Source organism: Schistocerca cancellata, chromosome 3, assembly GCF_023864275.1.
Source record: "Schistocerca cancellata isolate TAMUIC-IGC-003103 chromosome 3, iqSchCanc2.1, whole genome shotgun sequence".
Taxonomy (NCBI): domain Eukaryota; kingdom Metazoa; phylum Arthropoda; class Insecta; order Orthoptera; family Acrididae; genus Schistocerca; species Schistocerca cancellata.
The window spans coordinates 285,021,461-285,041,645 of record NC_064628.1 but is presented as its reverse complement, the minus strand read 5'-3'; the positions used below and the strand labels follow the sequence as shown (position 1 = coordinate 285,041,645).

Sequence of the window (20,185 nt, the reverse complement as noted above, 5' to 3'; positions counted from 1 at the left end):
AAAATCCTGGATAGAGTACAAACAGAGATGTGAATAAAGGTAGCTGTTTATCACGTAGAAGCAATTTTTGATAATAAATAGGTACTGAAACTGGAAGCTCAACATTTTAACCTGTTGTTGATGTTATCTGTTGCTCGTCACTTTTCTGCTGTAAAATGGTGCTTTTTATCACTATTTATGTTAAACAATAATTTGTTGAAGAAATAAGAAATTTATGAAAGTTATTTGATACTTTTGAAACTCTGCATTGAACAGTGAGAGAAATTTCCTCAACTATCAGTTTTATTGTGACTCTGTTTCATGATAACATAATTTTTCTTTTCGTTATTTAGTAGGGGGTAGGTGAAACATCAAAAAAAGCCTAGCACTGGAATATGGTATATTTACCTTTGATATAAATTTGTAAGTGATATTTGATTTGTAAGCTTAATATTGTCATGTGTTAGTTGATTAAGAGGCTCAGTGAAGAGCAGAGATAAACAATTAAATATTTTCTTGAGCTGTGAAGGTAATACTTTTGTTGGAGGGGGTGGGATGGGTGGGAAGGACACCCCACACTGAATTTCCACAAAGTAGCTGTAGGGTGGCAAAAATAGTTGGGCACAGATATAGTTTTCAGTCACATGGAAGAATTTTGTGTGCAGGGAAAACAGTTTCATTCTGTTTGCATTAACATTTGAGACATAACAATTTAACTTTACAGGAGGCGCGAAAACTTTCAATACAGCGTTGCATCCAATCATTAGTACATGCATGCCAGTGCCGTGATGCCAACTGTCGCCTGCCCAGCTGTCAAAAGATGAAGAGAGTTGTGCAGCATACAAAGATATGTAAAAGGAAGACAAATGGTGGCTGCCCCATATGCAAACAGCTTATTGCGCTTTGCTGTTACCATGCAAAGCATTGCCAGGTAAATACATTTTTAAAATAATATTCCATTGAAGCAGGATGTGGTCTGCAATTGGTTCTGTTAAATTTGCGACAATATGGAAATAGTTAAAATTAAATGTAGTGAGATATGTTATGAGGAAAACCCAAGTCTACAAATTAATTAATGATAATTAATTGTTGTCCCATTACTTTTATATACTTCTTGTGACTGGCCAGGTCAGTCACAAGAAGCATCTAACACAAAAAGAACAGAATAGCAAAGGTACAACATTTTATTAATTACAATAATTTTGGTATGGGGATTCATTGCTCCTGTGAGTATTACTTGACGTTAAATCCTGAGCTTTATAGGGTCATGGCTTATGATGTCATGCTGCCAAGTACCTAGGGCTTCCCCTAAACGTCACACTCAGCAAGTTGTTCATTTCCAGTTGTGAAAATGTCTGCAATGCAGATGCAGTATATTTGAATTAGTGCCGTATTTGTTGTGCAATATGTGTGTGTTTGGGCTGGTCCTGTTCAGTTTTCTCCCGTATATAAATAGAGTAGATGTTAGTTTTCCTAAAACAGTACGACAGTTTTAAAAAAGAAATACTTAAGAAAGTTGCCTCTAAAAATGAACTCTTAAGTACAAAAGACTTTGCACAATCCTAGCTGAATGAGTAAGACTGAAGTCTCATGAAAGAAGAGTCACAGGTCCAAACCATCATTACAGCCTCTCTCTCTCTCTCTCTCTCTCTCTCTCTCTCTCTCTCTCTCTCTCTCCCCCCCCCCTCTCTCTCTTCCTCTCTCTCTCCCTCCCTCTCCCCCCCTCCCTTCCCCCCCTCTTGCTCTTCCTCCACCACTCCCAAGTGAAATTCATAATAAACAAATATTGAACCATAATTTTCTAATGAAAATAATGTAATTTTATGTTTTAGTGAGTGCTCACATGAAATAAATTAAAATTTGGTACAGTCAGGGAAATGACAATCAATAATAATCCAGAATACATTTTGACTGCAGCAGAGTTCGCGCTGAAATGAAAGTTTTGTCACAGATTCAGACCAGATTAATGTGCCAGGAAGTTTCATTGATAATGCTGGTGCAATTCTCCACAGAACGAAGACATTAGTGGGCATTAGCAGTAAATAGAGGTTGTATAGGATACCCAGGAGAAAATGCATTTCCAGCTGACCATCAGATCTTTGTGTGAATACAGTCCAACCTTTTGAATTTTTTACGTACTAGAATCCAATAGATGACTTCTGAAGGGATGCCCCCACAACATTACATCTTTTACACTATCTTTAACTCCATGTACTATTAGCATAAATTGTGCTAGGGAGATATGTTGTTAATCCAGTAAGCATATAATAGCTCGCAACTCGTTTACTAGCACATTTTCTGAAATTTCTTGCCTCAGTGCAAGAGTTATAACAGTAGAGTTTGGCATTCTGCTATCATATGTACATATGTGCTGCTGCCAAGGCAGAAACATGGCTGCTGTACAGTAGCAGTGTTGGCCACTCACTCTTTAAATGACTCGCTGAATGTGACGTCTAGTGGCTGGACTAGATACCTGTGGCCCAACGGCATGAGCCGTGATGGTAGAAAGCTCAAGATTTACCATCAGGTGCAGATTAGCACTACACTTCTCCTACAAACACATGATGCAGCTGTAATACTTTCATTGTATGCACCATTTCCTTGTGTTAGCAAACAACCAGGTCCATAAGTACAATGTTTTGGGGAAACTTCTTTAATAATTAAAGAAAGATGGTATTTTGTTACAGGTTATTATAGACCAGTCATGGACAACTCTTGGTGACCTGTGGGCCTGATTCACATACGTACTTAAGATTGTGGGCCATCTTGTCACAGGACATGATAGCAGTCCTAGTCTATTCAAAACTGTAGCATCCTTCATGTTAGTGTTTATGGGGTAACACCATTATATGAAGGGCACACCTTACCTGACACAGCAGGCCAACAAATTATGCCTAAAAGCACTTGCTTTTGAGAGTGTATCCCTTTTAAGTTGGCCTGGAATTTCTTCTGTGAACCAGACTGAAACTAATTGAGAGCTGGATGTGACCCACGGGCCGCAGGTTGTTCACTGAGTGATAGATGTATACTTTTATGACTTTCCAAATCAGTTGTTTCCTTTATCTCTCATCCCCCCTTCCTCCCCACTTTTGCTCCAGTTCCTCCTTTATGTACTCTCATTACAAGCCATGGAATCACTAATTATTTGCTTTTGTTTTCAATTTCTTTCTCTACTTTATTCTTAAATGTAAACTTATTCCTGACACACCTTACATTGTATGGGTCACCAAGAAATCTATTCTTCTTAGTATATCCTCACCCCACACCCCCTTCCCGGCATATTTTCCCCATTTTCAGTCTACTACTAATTAACTGAAACACTTGCCACAGTGATTTGTAGTTCTGAATAATAGCTATAATAATAATAATAATAATAATAATAATAATAGAAAAGATTCTTCTACTTGCTGTTCCTTTTTCATTAATTGAGAGTGAAGCATAGGAAAGCATACTTGAAGACTATTGGGAAAATGTGAGATATTGATACAAAATATGGTATTGTGGGGATGTAAGAGAGAGGCTGGAGAGCATTTTAAACAATTCACAGGTTTGCGTTGTATAAAAAATCTTTTTTCTGCCAAGTTTTGAGCTCTTTAGACAGTATGTCAACAAACCTGTAAAAATGCACATTTGGCAGTACCTGTATAAATGCTTGTTTGGAACATTTTGACGCAGGTATTAATTTTGAAGCCAACACACATGTAATTTGCCTCTGCTGCTGAAAACGTTTTCACAAATACTAATGGAAAAATCTTTCTTGTGCATGTTTCTTTTACCTAAAGTTGAAAACTCCAATATACATGAACACAAGTTCAGAGAACTACAGTAGAAAGCTTCAACAAAACAAACAAGTCTTACAGCACATTCATGAGGAGTAACGTTTTGTCATTAGTATAAATTATTTCTCTCTCTTAAATTTACCAGTTACTGAGATTTTTATTGTATTTGATTCTCAAGACAAACTTTTTACATTATTATGAAAGAAACAGAAGTTAAATATCTTTAAATACTATAGTACTTCTAATTAATCTTCGCAGGAAACAAAATGTCCGGTGCCATTCTGTTTGAACATCAAACATAAGCTGAAGCAGCAGCAACTCCAGCAAAGATTGCAGCAAGCACATCTGTTACGAAGGCGCATGGCAGCAATGAACACTAGGACAACATTACCTGTTGGTCCACTACCAGGTAGTTCAGGGGCAGCAGGGGTGCTTGGTGCTGGTGGTGCAGGTTCAGCAGTTAGTCCAGTGGGTGTTCTTGGGCCAGCAACATCAGGTGCTGGCATGGTAGTTGGTTTGCAGCCTCCACATCAACCAGGCATTGGTTTGAAACCAGGTGCACAGACTCCCAATGCCAATGTCCTGCAGGTTGTAAAACAGGTAAGCTATAATGAATAACCCCAATTTTCTTCATCCTTTCTTTTTTTATTATTAAAAAATAGAAAACTTCTAATTTGCCTACCTATGTCACTTTTTGTTTCTGCTGCTCGAAGTTATCCATGATGTGTACCAAATCAAATGCAAATTAACTTTTTGTTTGGGTTACGGGTATATATTTTAAGTATAAAAGATTGTTACTTGAAGGTGTGTTCTAACTATAGGTCCAAGAAGAGGCTGCAAGACAACAGGCACCTCATGCTCAAGTGGGGTATGGGAAAGGAAATCCTCCAGGTGTTGTCACTCAGGCAATGGCTCAAGTTATGCCACCTCCTCAGATACAAAGAGCTATGGGTCAAATGGGTCCTAACCCCGCTACTCACCTTATGCCTATGGATCAGTGGACTCCAAGGTATTTTTTTTTATAATTTTTTTATTAGTAATGAAATAATACTGCTGCATCAACAAACTTAAATCCCAAATGCATGGTTAATGTTGTCTGTTATGAATTTCTTTACTCAAGCAATGTAATGTTCATTTTATAGCTTAAACCTGTTATTATTATTATTATTATTATTATACCAGTACAAATCATAATATTGTTTACATAAATAGTTGTTTGCAGAGGCAAGTAACAGCAAATCCAATTGTTATGTAGTTGTAGTAGTAGTAGTAGTAGTAGTTGTTGTAATGATGATGATGATGATAAATTGCACAGAAATTTATTGATGGCATGTTGCCGATATTTTGAAACGGTTCATAAAGGTTAACTGTATTTGAGGTGTGTGTGTGTGTGTGTGTGTGTGTGTGTGTGTGTGTGTGTGTGTGTGTGTGTGTCCAATTGTAAAGCTTATTATGCCCCGTCCGTCCAAAAAGTTGGGAAACTTGAGTAATAAAAAAATAGAGAAGAGTGAAGATGGTGCTTTAAATGCTTCAGGTGTTCTACATAATCTCGTTCCACTTCAGTGCAATATGCAGACCATTCGTACAGCCATGTGAAACTTCACAAAATTTGACTTGTAGGACATCCCCAACTGAGAGGTGTGATTAATAGAATGACATGCTTCAGTTTTAACAACAGTTTATTCAATCCATGAGCAGTTTCGGGAAGTTAAAATCCCATTTCATGTTGTATGAAAAGAAACTGTAACATACAGAAGAGGGGGAGAGAAATCCAACAACATATCTGGAAAAACCATTGCAAACGCTCCAAGCCACTGCATCTTGGGCAGGACTAGAAAAAAATAAGAGCAGAGGACATGACAACCTAAAAATGTAACATTCAGAAGGGCAGGATGAAAGATATAGGAACCAAAACCAAACCTGTACTCACATTGTCCACCATCGAGCAGCCGCGCTATGGACAGCAGGAAGGACAGAGCAGAATGCCACATTGTAGGTCTAGAGATGTGCAGAGGTGCAGGTACAAACATTGTGTGCGAGAAAGTAGACTGAAATTGGTATTAACAAAGATATGGTAAATCAGGGCAGACTGATCCTAGTGGTTACAATACTTTTAATTAAAAGGATAATAAAACTTAGGGCCGCTGTGACCAAGCAGTTCTAGGTGCTTCAGTCCAGAACCGCACTGCTGCTACGGTCACAGGTTCGAATCCTGCCACAGGCATGGATGTGTGTGATGTCATTAGGGTAGTTAGGTTTAAGTAGGGAACTGATGACCTCAGATGTTAAGTCCCATAGTGCTTAGAGCCATTTGAACCATTTTAACCATTTTCTGAATAAAACTTAAACAAGCTGTGATTGACCATCAAGGTAGGTAACTCACAGACATGTAAAAATGTGTGATGTATTAGGTAACCAGGCAATGGTACACACACAAAATGAATGAACGGGGGATAAACCATGATAAAAAGTAGTAGTAACAAAATACCAAGTAAATCGTCGTAACATATCTAGGATACATTATGGGCTCAAGTGACATAAAATAAAATGTATTAAAACTATAATTTGAAAAAAATCTAAAATGTAAGTGTAGCAGTGTGAGCAGCAAAATAACAAACAACATGATCAGGCTGAGTGCTTTGCTTTATATGAAGGAGTAATGATATGGAAAGGAGGTTAAGAGGCAAAACAGACGAATGGGTGCTTAGAAAAATAGGCCTGAACATGTAATATATTATTTAACGAAAACACAAGTTACAACACCGCTTGTTCATTTAGTGTACGTAGTGATTTTTGGTTCAAATTACATAAAATTTCAATTTTCCGTAAATTGAGGACACGACCTTTCAGCTGTAGATTGAGGATACAAGTTATTATTTATGTCTGGGATAGAGTGTTTATATGCTCTGAGGTGGTTAGTTAATGCAGATCTTGAATTAAGTAAGGCCTGATGTTCTTTGAACCAAATAACGAATATACACACCATTTGTCCAAGATAAAAGCATTGGCAGTCATCGCAACTACTATGGTAAACACTTGGCAATGTGTGGGATTTGAACCAGAATACCAGAATCCACTATATACACTAAGTGAGCAAACATTAGATTTCGGTACACACACACACACACACACACACACACATACACACACACACACAAATAAGCAAGAACACCTCACACATATGACCACTACCTTCAGCAGCTCTGATTAGAATTACATTTTAGACTTAGTTTTTTAATAATGGCTTTTAAACATTTGATTTTACATCACTTTAGCCTATTGTGTATCCTACATATATTATGATGATTTGCTTAGTATAATTTTTATTACCATTTTATTTTATAATTGTTTATTGCAGTTTTTTATCCCCTGTTCATCCATTTTGTGTATGTACCATTTGCCTTATTGCTTAATACATCACATATTTGTACATGTCTGTGAGTTACATAACTTGATGGTCTACTACAGCTTGTTTATCTTTTATTATCCTTTTAATCGACACATTGCAATAGCTCAGATAAGTCAGTTCTGATTTACCATATCTTTGCTAATACCAATGTCAGTTAATTTCCTCTCGTGCACTGTTCATGGTCTTCTGCTCAGTCCTAGCAGCTTCCATAGTGTGCTCGATGGTGGACAGTGTGGGTACAATGTTTGGTTTTGGTTCCTTTTAATTTTGTCTTACCCTTCTGTTCATTACAGTTTTAGGGCCTGTTTCATTATCAGGCCCTCTTCTCTTCTTTTTTTTCTTTTTTCCTTCTCTCTCTCTCTCTCTCTCTCTCTCTCTCTCTCTCTCTCTCTCTCTCTCTCTCAGTCCACCCAAAATGCAGTAACTTGGAGACTTCACACTGAGTGGCCTGAGGGTTTGTTATGCATATTGAACAAGTACAGTATGTGAGTCGCTTTGTTTCCTAAGTTTATTCTCCTGTTTTTTCCAGGGATGTTGCACTATATTTCCCCACTCCTCTACTTCAATATGTTACAGATTTTACTACACACACCTGTAGCTGGGATGTTAACATCCCAAAACCTGTCGTGGATTGATTAAATAATTATTACAACTGATGTGAATGGCATTCTATTAATCATGTAAAATTGTTAAAAAAATTCTTTCTTTGGGATGGTATTCAACCTGTGTGTCATATTCACACCTTCTTAGAGGTGTTGTTGAACTTGTGCATCACATTCCCACCTTCTTCAGTCTTGGTGAACAATCGGAGACCTATTTTGCATTTTTGTCATTTTGTGATGGGTTTGTATCGATAACGTGAAGTCTCATCATCTGTGATTGTTTTTCCCAGAAAAGAATTGTATTTGTTTTTCATTTCAATTAGCTCCACGCATCATTTTTGTTTGAAAGCCAGGGTGTGTGCGACAGCCTGTGTGCTAGCTGAACACACAGTCATTAAAATCTTTCACCTCCCACTACACACACAACAGGTCAATGAACTCGGACCCGTGTGCTCTACAAGAGCTGCTTCATAGGGTGGCCCTGCTATTTTGCACAAGGTCTATTTATGACACATGCTTTCATACTGATGGTGCACAAACCCTGATGTATGTCTGTCTACCACCACAGTCAGCCATACTAATTGTGAACATAAAAGTTTCTTGCAGCTGTTGTAGTCGAACGAAAGTGGTATGTGACAGTCACGGGCAATCCAGATACGTTCTCACGGAAAATAGGATAGTCTATGTAATTTTAAATGTGTCTATTGGCAGTTTTGACATTTCTGCTGAAGGTGAAGAAATACCATTATTTTGCAAAACGCGTTTTTTCCCCCACAGCATTACACCACCATGTAACAAGATATTATCATTCAGGCTATGATCACTTGCATGGCAAATACGTGGTACAGTATCATTGTCATGCTAGACTCGAAGCGTTCTTAAAACATAACTGTATTTATTCAACCTCTTTTTGGTAGTTCCACATGTTGTTTGCTTCTTAAATAATAATCTATCCAAACTCGTAGAAAGTTTGTGTAAGATATTTGTTAAGTGCTATAGCTTCCCTAATTCTTTGAATTCATTGCTTCTTTATTTTGTTCTTACTTCTCTGAAACTCATCCATAAAACTTTTGTCTCATAAAAACTCAGGTATTTCCAGCAGGGTACACAGTAACCATTGGGAATTAATGTACAGATAAACCGTCACATGGAGTCAGTTTTTTTGTTTATTACATGTACTTGATTGTTCAGTGAGAGGGACACCGGGCAAAGGCAGTAAAATCTCAGATCTCCAACTTCAACCAGTCTCTCTTCCTGTAATTTTTACTTATGTGGCAAGTAGAAGGGCCAAGTATTCTCAAATAATCCCCACTGACTGGAAGAACTGCAACAGAAAATCAAAAACACTATAACTGCCATTTCTTAGGCATACACGATGCGACACTGATAACCTTAGCTTTGAGTGCCAGTAAGCTCAAACACACACGCTAACGTGATATGGGTCTCTCACAGACTATACACAGTGCTGCATTAATGCCACTGACCGTTTATAATTTATTACTTGAATGACAGTTATCATTTTCATTGATTTGGGTAACTTACTTTGTTCAGGCTTATAACTATTTATGCAGACCTGTTCTATTTTGGCTATCCTGTATGACAAAAACAAATAGCTAAAATAGTAATGTAATATTTAGTGTTGCTTATCAGGATGATCCAACCTGTTCCACTATTTGGTTGTTTCATCATGAACCATCACACAGCAGAAAGGTTATGTAAATGAGAGAAATGTTGTGCCATAGAGTGACATCAATACTGAAACTGAGAGAGAATTGCATAAAAGTGAGTTTTATTTTCTTGAAACTAGCTGTTCATTAAGACAATGAAATAAGAAATTCTTACTTGGTTTTCAGATATGCGGCTCAAGGATTGCCACAGAATCCAGGATTGAGGCAGCCATCACCTCAGTTGATCCAGCAGCAGCAGCAGCAACCACAACAAGTTGTTCAAGTCACACCTCAGGCACCCCAGTTGGCTGGTCTTGGTCCAGGGGGCCACTTAGGTATTCGCAGTGCTCCTGGTGTGGCAACACAGGGTGCAGCTGGGGGACCTGGAACTGGTTTACAAAAGCAGGCCCTGCAGCAACTGTTGCAAACACTTAAGTCACCAAACACTCCAGAGCAACAGCAACAGATCCTCCAGATTCTCAAAAGCAATCCACAGCTGATGGCAGCATTCATCAAACAACGGCAGGCATACCAAAACCAGCAGCAGCAACAAGCTGCTGCAGCACAAGCTGCAGCTGCTCAGCAACAGGCAGCAGTTACTGGGGCAAATACTGGTGTTCTTGCAACTGGACAGCAACAGCAGTTGCAGCATCTAATGTCCCAACAGCAGCAGCAGCAACAACAACAACAGCAACAACAGCAGCAGCAGGTAGCAGCTGCAGGTCGAATGCAGCAGATGCAAGCCATGCTTGGCCAAACAACGCCAGCCACACCGCACCATTGGTACAAGCAGCAACAGCAGCAGCAACAACAACAACAGCAGCAGCAGCAGCAACAACAACAGCAGCAGCAGTTACTGGCCATGCAGAGACATCAATCTTTTTCACAGCCTCCTGCACCTGTTTATGGACAACAGCAGCAGAGGCCTCGGCAACAGCATTTAGTTGGTGCATATGCAGGTGCTGGCTTCCCCACAGTGCCCGAACAACAGCCAGCACAGTATCAGCAACAGCAGCAGCAACAACAGCAACAGCAGCAGCCCCCTTTGAAACCCACACCTCCACCAGCACCATCACCACAAGGTGTTATGGGCCCACCAGGTGGAGCTGTGCAGTTGATGCAGGCTGTGCGATCCCCTCCACCAATTCGTTCCCCTCAGCCGAACCCTAGTCCACGGCCAGTCCCATCACCTCGAAATCAACCAGTGCCATCTCCTCGTGGTGGTGGCCCTGTGCCTTCACCTCACCACCATCATTCACAGCCAACACACTCTCCAGCTCATGAACTAACGGGGGGAGAAATGATGCTTACACAGGGACACGGGCCTGTCACACACCACCCTTCCCCAGTTGCTGGTGCAAATGGTCAGGGTCCAAGTGACTCCAATGAAGTACCACCAATGACTCCTCAGGACAAGCTTACTAAGTTTGTGGAACAGTTGTAGTAGTACCAGTGTAGTAAAATGTACTTAAATTTTGTTGTGTCCCAATTTTCGTACGATAAAAGCAACATATACTTTCATGAAAGTTTGGAAGTATGTGGCAAGCTTTTTGATGGGGGAAAAGTATTAAATCCCGGTTGCACAGTAACCGTGACGTGTTTTGTGAAAACTGTTCATGTGTACAGTTCCCGTACGGTGCATTATATTACAGTATAAAGATAGAGAATTACCAGGTGCATCCTAATATCCACTGTGTCCTGTGTGTAGTGTAGTTGTATAAATAAAAATGTACAATGTGTGGAACCTGCGCCATCCCCTCCCTCCACAACCCTACATTATTTTATTTAACAGACTTTGAACCATACTGATCCCAAAGCTGAGGAAGGAAAAACAGCACTGCCTATTTCACGTTTATCTTGCTGTGGACACCATCTGCGTGTGGTGATATTTCAGTAGTTGTAAATAGTCAATGAATGAAATTAGTTTATCAGGGAAGGGAAGGGGAAGGCACTGTGAACTTTGTAAACTGTATGAATTATTGGCTTAGCAAGGCTGTGTTTTGTTTCTTTTTTTCTTTGTGCAGACATTAAAGGTGTAATATTAGAACACTGAGATTTGTTGCATAATAAAGCATCTGAACAAATAGTAAATATCTGTAATGTTCAAAGTGCAAGAAAGAAACTATACTTCTTAAACTATTAGTAAATTAAATTAATGAAAGAGAATGGACTTTGGTGCATCAAAATGAATAGAATTTGTTAATTTTATTTTACAAAATGAACAAAACAAACAAAAAAAAACAGGAAGTGTTATCTTACCTTTCTGAGACATTAATAAAAATTGAAAAAATGAATATTTCCTGCTATTATAAATCTACATTAACTGCATCAGTCAGGCTGATCTTGTAAAAGTCAGGTATGAAATATTGTGTAATATAAGCTGCAGTACTTTGCCCATGCTTTTTCCTTTGTAAAGGAAAGAAGGCGGTAATAGTAAAATACTTTTTGTTTTCATTTATCACATTTGAATTTATTCAAAGAAAATTTGTATAGTTAGGTGATAAAGAAAGAAAGTAGATTTTGGAGTTCAGAGCAGTAGATATAGAACTGCATTCCCAATCCATAGGACATCCTACCCAGCAACCCATAGCCAGGTATATCTGGCACATTCTCTCTTAGAAAATTTATTTTAGAAACAATTTCCCTGTTTTCTAGTGACTTGAACAATCACAGATTAAAATTGCAGACTTCATTCCATTCAACAAAAAATTGCCTTGCATTTTCTGTGGAATGTACCTGGAAAAAATGCAGTAATTTGCGTTACAGCATACGCTTGTGCTATGAACAAAGCATGAAGACAACTCTTGGCTTCCTAAGAGCTTTGTCTTTTTTACTACCCCGACCCCTACACCCAGGCAAAATTGCATGAAGAAATATATTGGGAGGACATGAGGTTGCAAATTTTGTATCAGTGTTCACTCCTGTATTGCTCCTTTTACTTTGTGTAGTACTGTGCATTTAAAAGTGCTGCAGAATTCTTACTTTTTATTGTTACTTGTATTATTACTTTTATAATGTTTGTTTTGTTTAAAAAACAGTAGCTCCTTAATTGCTGGTAATAAGAGAAATCTGAAATTTCTTGTTTCCAATACTTTCTGTACTTCCTGCATGTCCACGAGGAGGCAAACGTTGCCCTTTTGGGACAGATATGCCTGTTGTTGTTTTTTGTTCTTTTTTATTGATCAGTAATGGGACAGAGAGATTTTTGAAATATACATTCAGTGTATGGATCATGAGATCTCTTACGTAGAGTTTTGTAAATCACACATTGAAAATTTTTGGTAACCCTACTACACTGTATAGTTAGTTCTGTGAGTATAATAATGAGAAGGATTTTTCAGTGAGAATGATCTAAATCTCATACATGCATACATATGTTAATTTATGTACAGTTCATATATCTTGCAATATAAGTTCAACAATCAAATTGAAGTGAGATCTCAAATTTTTAATGTTTTTATTTTTGTTTATTTTTATTGAAAGAAATGATGTAATTTAAAGTGTATTGCTGGTGGAGTATAAAATATATTTGTAGCAGGCACAAGGTTGTGATGTTAATAGGGCAGTAAGGACATATATTGTGTCCTAATCTCCCCTCCACCCATGTATTAAAATGACTGTCCAGAAACACTTTAACAATGCCCAACTTGATTGGAAAGGGTATTTCAGTGGCATTAAATTTTTAAGATATTTGCAATGCTGTAAATATTTAAAAAAAGAAAGGACTTTTTTACCCATTAAAAATTCTTTGATGGGCTTACAGAGATTTCATATCTGATACTGATTATGTCATTAAAAGTAGCACAAACAGTAAGAAACTATCCTGTACTAAAGATTTAAAAGGAATATCACTTTTTCTCAGCATTCTTGGTCCTTGATATATTTATTGCCTGTACCCATTTCAGAAACATACGTCTAAAAAAAAAACTGCGTTGAACAATCATGCCATGGAATAAATATTGCTTTGTGTGTTTCCAGATGTGTTAGCATTTTATGGATGCAGTAGTTTTTATTTCTGTCATTGGTATGTACTATGTTACCAGTAGACACAAAATGTTATTGATGTTCCTGTATGGTAGTGTGCACGTAGTGCCTTACTGTTTAATATATTTTTTAAGTATGATTCTGCTGGTATTTGTGCAAAAGGTCTGTTACATGACATTCAATGAAAATAGTTGAGAGTAGGTTTGACATTTAATGTACTGATTCTTGGCAAGAGCAGCATAGTGTGGAATTCATTGTGTAATTGTTTGTAGGCAGCTGTGTGCTGCAGGTATTCATGCATGTCATGGTTATTATCTTTGTTCATTTGGGGTATTCAGAAAATTAATTGTGTTTTGTATTATACTTTCGGTTGCTTAAATTTCAGTTAAATGAATTCCTTTTATTCCACATTGTGTTGCTCTTTTTTTTTGCAATGTGAAATAGTATGTTTGTTTAAGAGTGCATGCCCATAATCTTTGCTGTTTGGAACACTTGCTTCTTTTAAGTAGTAATTTTAAGTGTTCTATTTATTGTTGCTATCTTTAAACATAATCAGTGATCAGGTTGTTGAGATCATTCTGTGAAAGCTCTCCAAGTAAATAGTAATTCCTGTACTGTTCTTCAAAGTATCTTAGAGAAATCATTCAAGATTTCTTCAAGACGAAAACAACAGGATCCGATGAGGGTTGATAGCCATTGTATTATAGTTTCTCCAGTATGATAAGTCATTTGTACAAATGCATTATTAAATTAATAAATTTCAGCTATTTATCAATGATCATTTGTTGATTTGTTTAAATTATTTGAGAATAATTTCTGCACAGAAGTTAGCAGTTGGCTGATTTAATGTTCTTCATTAATGTATAGCAGCTCATTCTATAAATGAAAACATTTACTGTTTTCACTAATGCCTTATGGATAATTCTTCTCTTGTTGCAATCTAAGAGACTGTGATATTCTGAGATAAAGGGTCAATTCTTAGTCCACCAGGGCAGAATTCTCATTGAAACTTGTTTATACCGCAGTTGTCATCTATAATTGCATATAATATGAATATTCACTGCTCTGCACTATACTTCTGCAGATCTTGCAGCATAATGACTTAAGAGTTCTTGTTTTATTGTCTTTGAATTTTGCTAAACCATAATTTGTTGCTTTTGCAAGTATTATTCATTGTCAGTTAAATGGTTTACATTAATTTGATTTATGGCTGTCTTGCATGAAACACAGTAGCTGTGCTTCTGACAACACTGTCTCAATTGTACGGGCTATGGTTGTATTTCTGTTCCCTTAGCTGGTGCTGATTTCCTTTTTCTTTGATATGGTTCCTAGTTGATTTTTCACTTCAAAATTTACACAGCACACTAACAAAAAACTTTTTTTTAGGCACTTCCTTACTACTGACCTAATGACGGTGTAATGAATTTCCAATTTCCTTTATTAAGGAAGCATGCTGTTAAATCAATAAAATGTGTATCTCAGGGATAAGAGACAGTATTTCAGTTACACTAGGGTTAACTCTTTTTTTTTCCTCATTATGTTAATGTTAGATTTCTACATCAAACACTAGTTTTAAAAATGGCTGAAAAACTTCGAAGGGAAAGATGATAGATGTATGATTCCACAGTCAGATCCTTTGCTCATAATGCACATGAAATTTAGCAATTGAAATATTATCATCTTTTCTGTTTCATTTCTCTCTGTTTCCCATCCATGTTAAATTTCAGATCACTGCCTTCAGTTTGCTGGTTTACTGTACCTTCACTGGACTTGCGTAGGTCTTTCCTGGTCAATCTCCATTGTATGTTCCTCAATTTTGTCTTTGTCTATGGGTTGTTTTACGAGTTTGGTGCCAAGTGTGGAGAAAGCAAAGGGCAATAAGAGAATATATACATGGCCTCCATTGTAAGGAACAGTGAGGTATGATAGCAAATCTGAATGCTTAAAATTTAGTGCACATTTCTATAAAATTAATTATTTATTGTAAATAAAGTAATAAGTTGATGAGAATATTTAACTCAAAGATAAAAGTTGGAGAAAGTTCACAGAATTGCAGATTTCAAATCCTGGCCAGTGCACACTGCTTCAAATTCCGCATTTTTTTGTTTTTTTGTACATCGCTCCACCTGAATGTTGAATGGGTCCTGAGACACCATCAACATCTTACCACCTTCTTTTCAAAAATGAGCAGTCAACGAGACAGCTGTTAAGAGGCCTTTCAGTATCTATATTTTAAACTCCTGGGTAAGTGTTACAAGAGATTGTCTAGAGGGAAGTAAGAGTACACAGAGATACATGATGGGCATCAGTGAGTGGGATATGTGAAAATTGGCTGCAAGCTTATGAAGACAGGTGATGCTCTTAGAGAAGGAGATATAGAAAGAACTGTGAAGTTGGACAAAAAAAAAAAAAAAATGGGCATGTGACAGTGGACAAAATCTCATTCTGAAACCTCTGTTTATAGATGCAAGGGTCCCAATGACACATTTGACTAGTGGTTCCAGTACTTTTTGTATGGTGTAGTAAAATTGGTTGACAATGACATTGCATTATTATTGTTGGAAACTAAAGGGGGCTGTGGGACAACAGGAATGCCTTTTGAGGTAAAAAATTCTGTGATGGAAGTATCCATGTGGTATGGGGTGCTGTCATGCCACAGCTTCCATTTGTCTCCAATGTCCGGTCTCTCGTGATTCTTCCTTTTCCTTAGCCTTTCAAGACCATCTTGTAAAACTCTTGGTTGGCAGTTTGCCCTGGAGGAACAAATTATTGATGCACAATACTCCTACTATCTAAAAAGTAAATCAGCATTGTTTTGAGCTTTGATTTGGTCATTTGAACTTTATTCAGTCGAGGAGATGTCTCAGTGTGCCACTCCTCACTTTGATGCTTTGCCTCGGAATTGTAAAAAAAAAAAAACAAAAACAGGAATCATCATCTTTGATCACGCAACCAGACCATTTGTGGTCAGTCAGTACTCTCAAGATGATAAATGCATGTTTTTTCAATTGTCCTTCTACTCAGTTGTGAGGTTTTACGATGGCATTCTGGCACAAAACTTGTACGAGTGCAAAACTTGGTCATAATTTGATTTACAGTGAAAGTGTTTCAGTCAACAGACCACCCGTCATCATCTTTGTTAAACAGCAGTCTGATCTCACAAGAGCATGCACACATTCGAAGTTTTTGTCGGTTTTGAAAGTTGAAGGTCTCCTTGAGTGAAATTCGTCTTGCAACATGCTCTCAACCTTCCAGAAATTATTGTGACAGCAAAAAATGTTGCCCTCTTGATGAGGAATGTTTCCCAAAGGCCTGCTTTAACTTTTTGAAAGTGATACTTACCCGAAGTTTAACACAAAAGTTGATGGCATAATGTTATGAAAATGGAGCAGCACAATTTTGAGTAACACACAAAAACACAACTTTTTGCATGGGGCTCTCAAAAGTTGCATGATGGCTGTACGGAGCTGAAACTCAAACTGAGCATCTGGAAGGTTTGAATTCACTGATGTACACAAGTAGAACAACACAGCATTGCCAAATTGCCCACATTGTTGTCAGTCTCATTACTTTTCTCTCACACCTCATATACTTCCTGTAACCCCCATGATCTCAACCTTGGCTAGTCCCTTTTCTTCACCCACCTATCCCTTTCACTCCTCTTACTCCAGCACTACACAGTCTTCTATTCCACCAGTGCACTCATAAGTCTTTTTCACGTCCTCTACTTCTCTCCTGCCCCTCCTCCCCCCAAACCTCTCAATTGCACCCAGCGGCCCTACTCTGTCCCCACCATGTCCCTACACCTTCCCCACCCCTACCTTGCTGTCCCCCCGTGACTCCACCTCCTTTGGACCACTACTGTAATCAAGAACAGTTGTGCGCAGTCCGGCCTCAGCGGCCAGACGTGTGTGTGTGTGTGTGTGTGTGTGTGTGTGTGTGTGTGTGTGTGTGCGCGCGCGCCAAAGTGAGTACAACATAATATTGTCACTACTTTCATGCGTTATGCAGCGCAGATGTTGAAAAGGCATTTTACTTGAGCCCCATTACTCTGTTACGTGGAGAGCACACTTCAGCTCAACAGGTAACTCATTTCCATTGCTTCTCTATCCACTGAATTCAAAACTATGTGTTGTTATTTGTGAATGATGGTTAGTTGTGTGGATTGTCTGCCTTTGAATCAGACTGGCAACTATATGAAATGGTGTCCCTCAAAGTAAAAGACTTCCCTAAACCTTGAATTCCATAGACACTGTGCTTCTAGATTGTTCTCTATTTATTTGTGAAGAGCAGGGATCTAAATCCACATATTTGGCCAAGAGATGAATATACAAAACCTTTTAGTATAACAGCAGTTATTCATCCATTTACATCGAGCAACAGTGACACCATTGTATGAACATCTGATGCGCCTCATGATTTATTTGATGTTTATTTCCAGTCAAACTTGTATAGAGTGGGTGGGTTTCCAATTTCTAGCACAAGGAATTGATTCAGTCCTCTGCCTCTCTAGCACATGTATATTCTTTATATTGTCTTCCAAGCATGCTGTGTGACCTAGGGTTAGTCATTCCCTTAGTATCTGGGTAGTCTTGTTTTTTTACAGCCTAAGTGCTGTGATATGGGATTGCAGGGTCAGGGAAGAACTTGAGCTATTATGTCAGTACTTTGTACCAACAAGTTCATTATGTTGTTTCAAGTTGAAAGTCACTCCAAAAATAAAGTACATTAATTTGAAGTTGAACCACAGTTCTCGAGCAATATAGCATTTATCACATAGTGCTGGTGTAAGACACGGCAATTTGTAATATACAGGGTGTTACAAAAAGGTACGGCCAAACTTTCAGGAAACATTCCTCACACACAAAGAAAGAAAATATGTTATGTGGACATGTGTCCGGAAACGCTTACTTTCCATGTTAGAGATCATTTTATTACTTCTCTTCAAATCACATTAATCATGGAATGGAAACACACAGCAACAGAACGTACCAGTGTGACTTCAAACACTTTGTTACAGGAAATGTTCAAAATGTCCGTTAGCGAGGATACATGCATCCACCCTCCGTCGCATGGAATCCCTGATGCGCTGATGCAGTACGAGCACGAAGAGTCTCTACATTTGGTACCGGGGTTGCGTAGACAAGAGCTTTCAAGTGCCCCCATAAATGAAAGTCAAGAGGGTTGAGGTCAGGAGAGCGTGGAGGCCATGGAATTGGTCCACCTGTACCAATCCATCGGTCATCGAATCTGTTGTTGAGAAGCATACGAACACTTCAACTGAAATGTGCAGGAGCTCCATCGTGCATGAACCACATGTTGTGTCGTACTTGTAAAGGCACATGTTCTAGCAGCACAGGTAGAGTATCCCGTATGAAATAATGATAACGTGCTCCATTGAGCGTAGGTGGAAGAACATGGGGCCCAATCAAGACATCACCAACAATGCCTCCCCAAATGTTCACAGAAAATCTGTGTTGATGACGTGGCTGCACAATTGCGTGCGGATTCTCATCAGCCCACACATGTTGATTGTGAAAATTTACAATTTGATCACGTTGGAATGAAGCCTCATCCGTAAAGAGAACATGTGCACTGAAATGAGGATTGACACATTGTTGGATGAACCATTCGCAGAAGTGTACCCGTGGAGGCCAATCAGCTGCTGATAGTGCCTGCACACGCTGTACATGGTACGGATACAAATGGTTCTCCGTAGCACTCTCCATACAGTGACGTGGTCAACGTTACCTTGTACAGCAGCAACTTCTCTGACGCTGACATTAGGGTTATCGTCAACTGCACGAAGAATTGCCTCGTCCATTGCAGGTGTCCTCGTTGTTCTAGGTCTTCCCCAGTCACGAGTCATAGGCTGGAATGTTCCATGCTCCCTAAGATGCCGATCAATTGCTTCGAACGTCTTCCTGTCGGGACACCTTCGTTCTGGAAATCTGTCTCGATACAAATGTACCGCGCCATGGCTATTGCCCCGTGCTAATCCATACATCAAATGGGCATCTGCCAACTCCGCATTTGTAAACATTGCACTGACTTCAAAACCACGTTCGTGGTGAACACTGTTGATGCTACGTACTGATGTGGTTGATGCTAGTACTGTAGAGCAATGAGTTGCATGTCAACACAAGCACCGAAGTCAACATTACCTTCCTTCAATTGGGCCAACTGGTGGTGAATCGAGGAAGTACAGTACATACTGACGAAACTAAAATGAGCTCTAACATGGGAATTAAGCGTTTCCGGACACATGTCTACGTAACATCTTTTCTTTATTTGTGTGTGAGGAATGTTTCCTGAAAGTTTGGCGGTACCTTTTTGTAACACCCTGTATAGTACACTAACAGAAACAGTGTTACAAAATGAAGCACCAGTCTGATATTTATCAAACTTTGTGGGGGATGTTCATCAAATATCAATAACTGATGTTAAATGATTGAACTTCCTTTCCATTTGGAACTGATGGCCATCATCAGTATCAGCAAGATGATACCCCATTGGCATGCCAACAAACAGCCTCCAAATGGCTCCTTGAAGAATTTATAGGCATGTCTGAAACAGGCTATGTCAGTTTATAAAGATTACTTACTTTCTGGACGGTAGTATGAAAGATTACAGCTTCCAATTGTATCCCGATCAAGGACCTGTACATTCCTTAAGATGCCTATGGTGTGGACTTCAGTATGTGGTCCTGCATTATGCTGCTGAATGTTATGCTGTTACTGCCCAGATCATGAGGGCTGTGACAGT

General features: G+C 38.6%; 1 protein-coding gene across 1 annotated transcript in view; it reads left to right on the top strand.

Annotated features, from left to right (window-relative positions):
• Positions 1 to 13,849, top strand: part of LOC126176273 (CREB-binding protein-like) — a 172,806-nt gene extending 158,957 nt beyond the window's left edge. The window contains exons 29-32 of the mRNA XM_049923422.1: positions 704 to 910; positions 4,017 to 4,358; positions 4,580 to 4,767; positions 9,623 to 13,849. Coding sequence (XP_049779379.1) covers positions 704 to 910; positions 4,017 to 4,358; positions 4,580 to 4,767; positions 9,623 to 10,880 — 1,995 coding nt within the window. The 3' untranslated portion in view covers positions 10,881 to 13,849. The remainder of the gene's footprint in view (positions 1 to 703; positions 911 to 4,016; positions 4,359 to 4,579; positions 4,768 to 9,622) is intronic.
• The last annotated feature ends 6,336 nt before the right edge of the window (positions 13,850 to 20,185 follow it).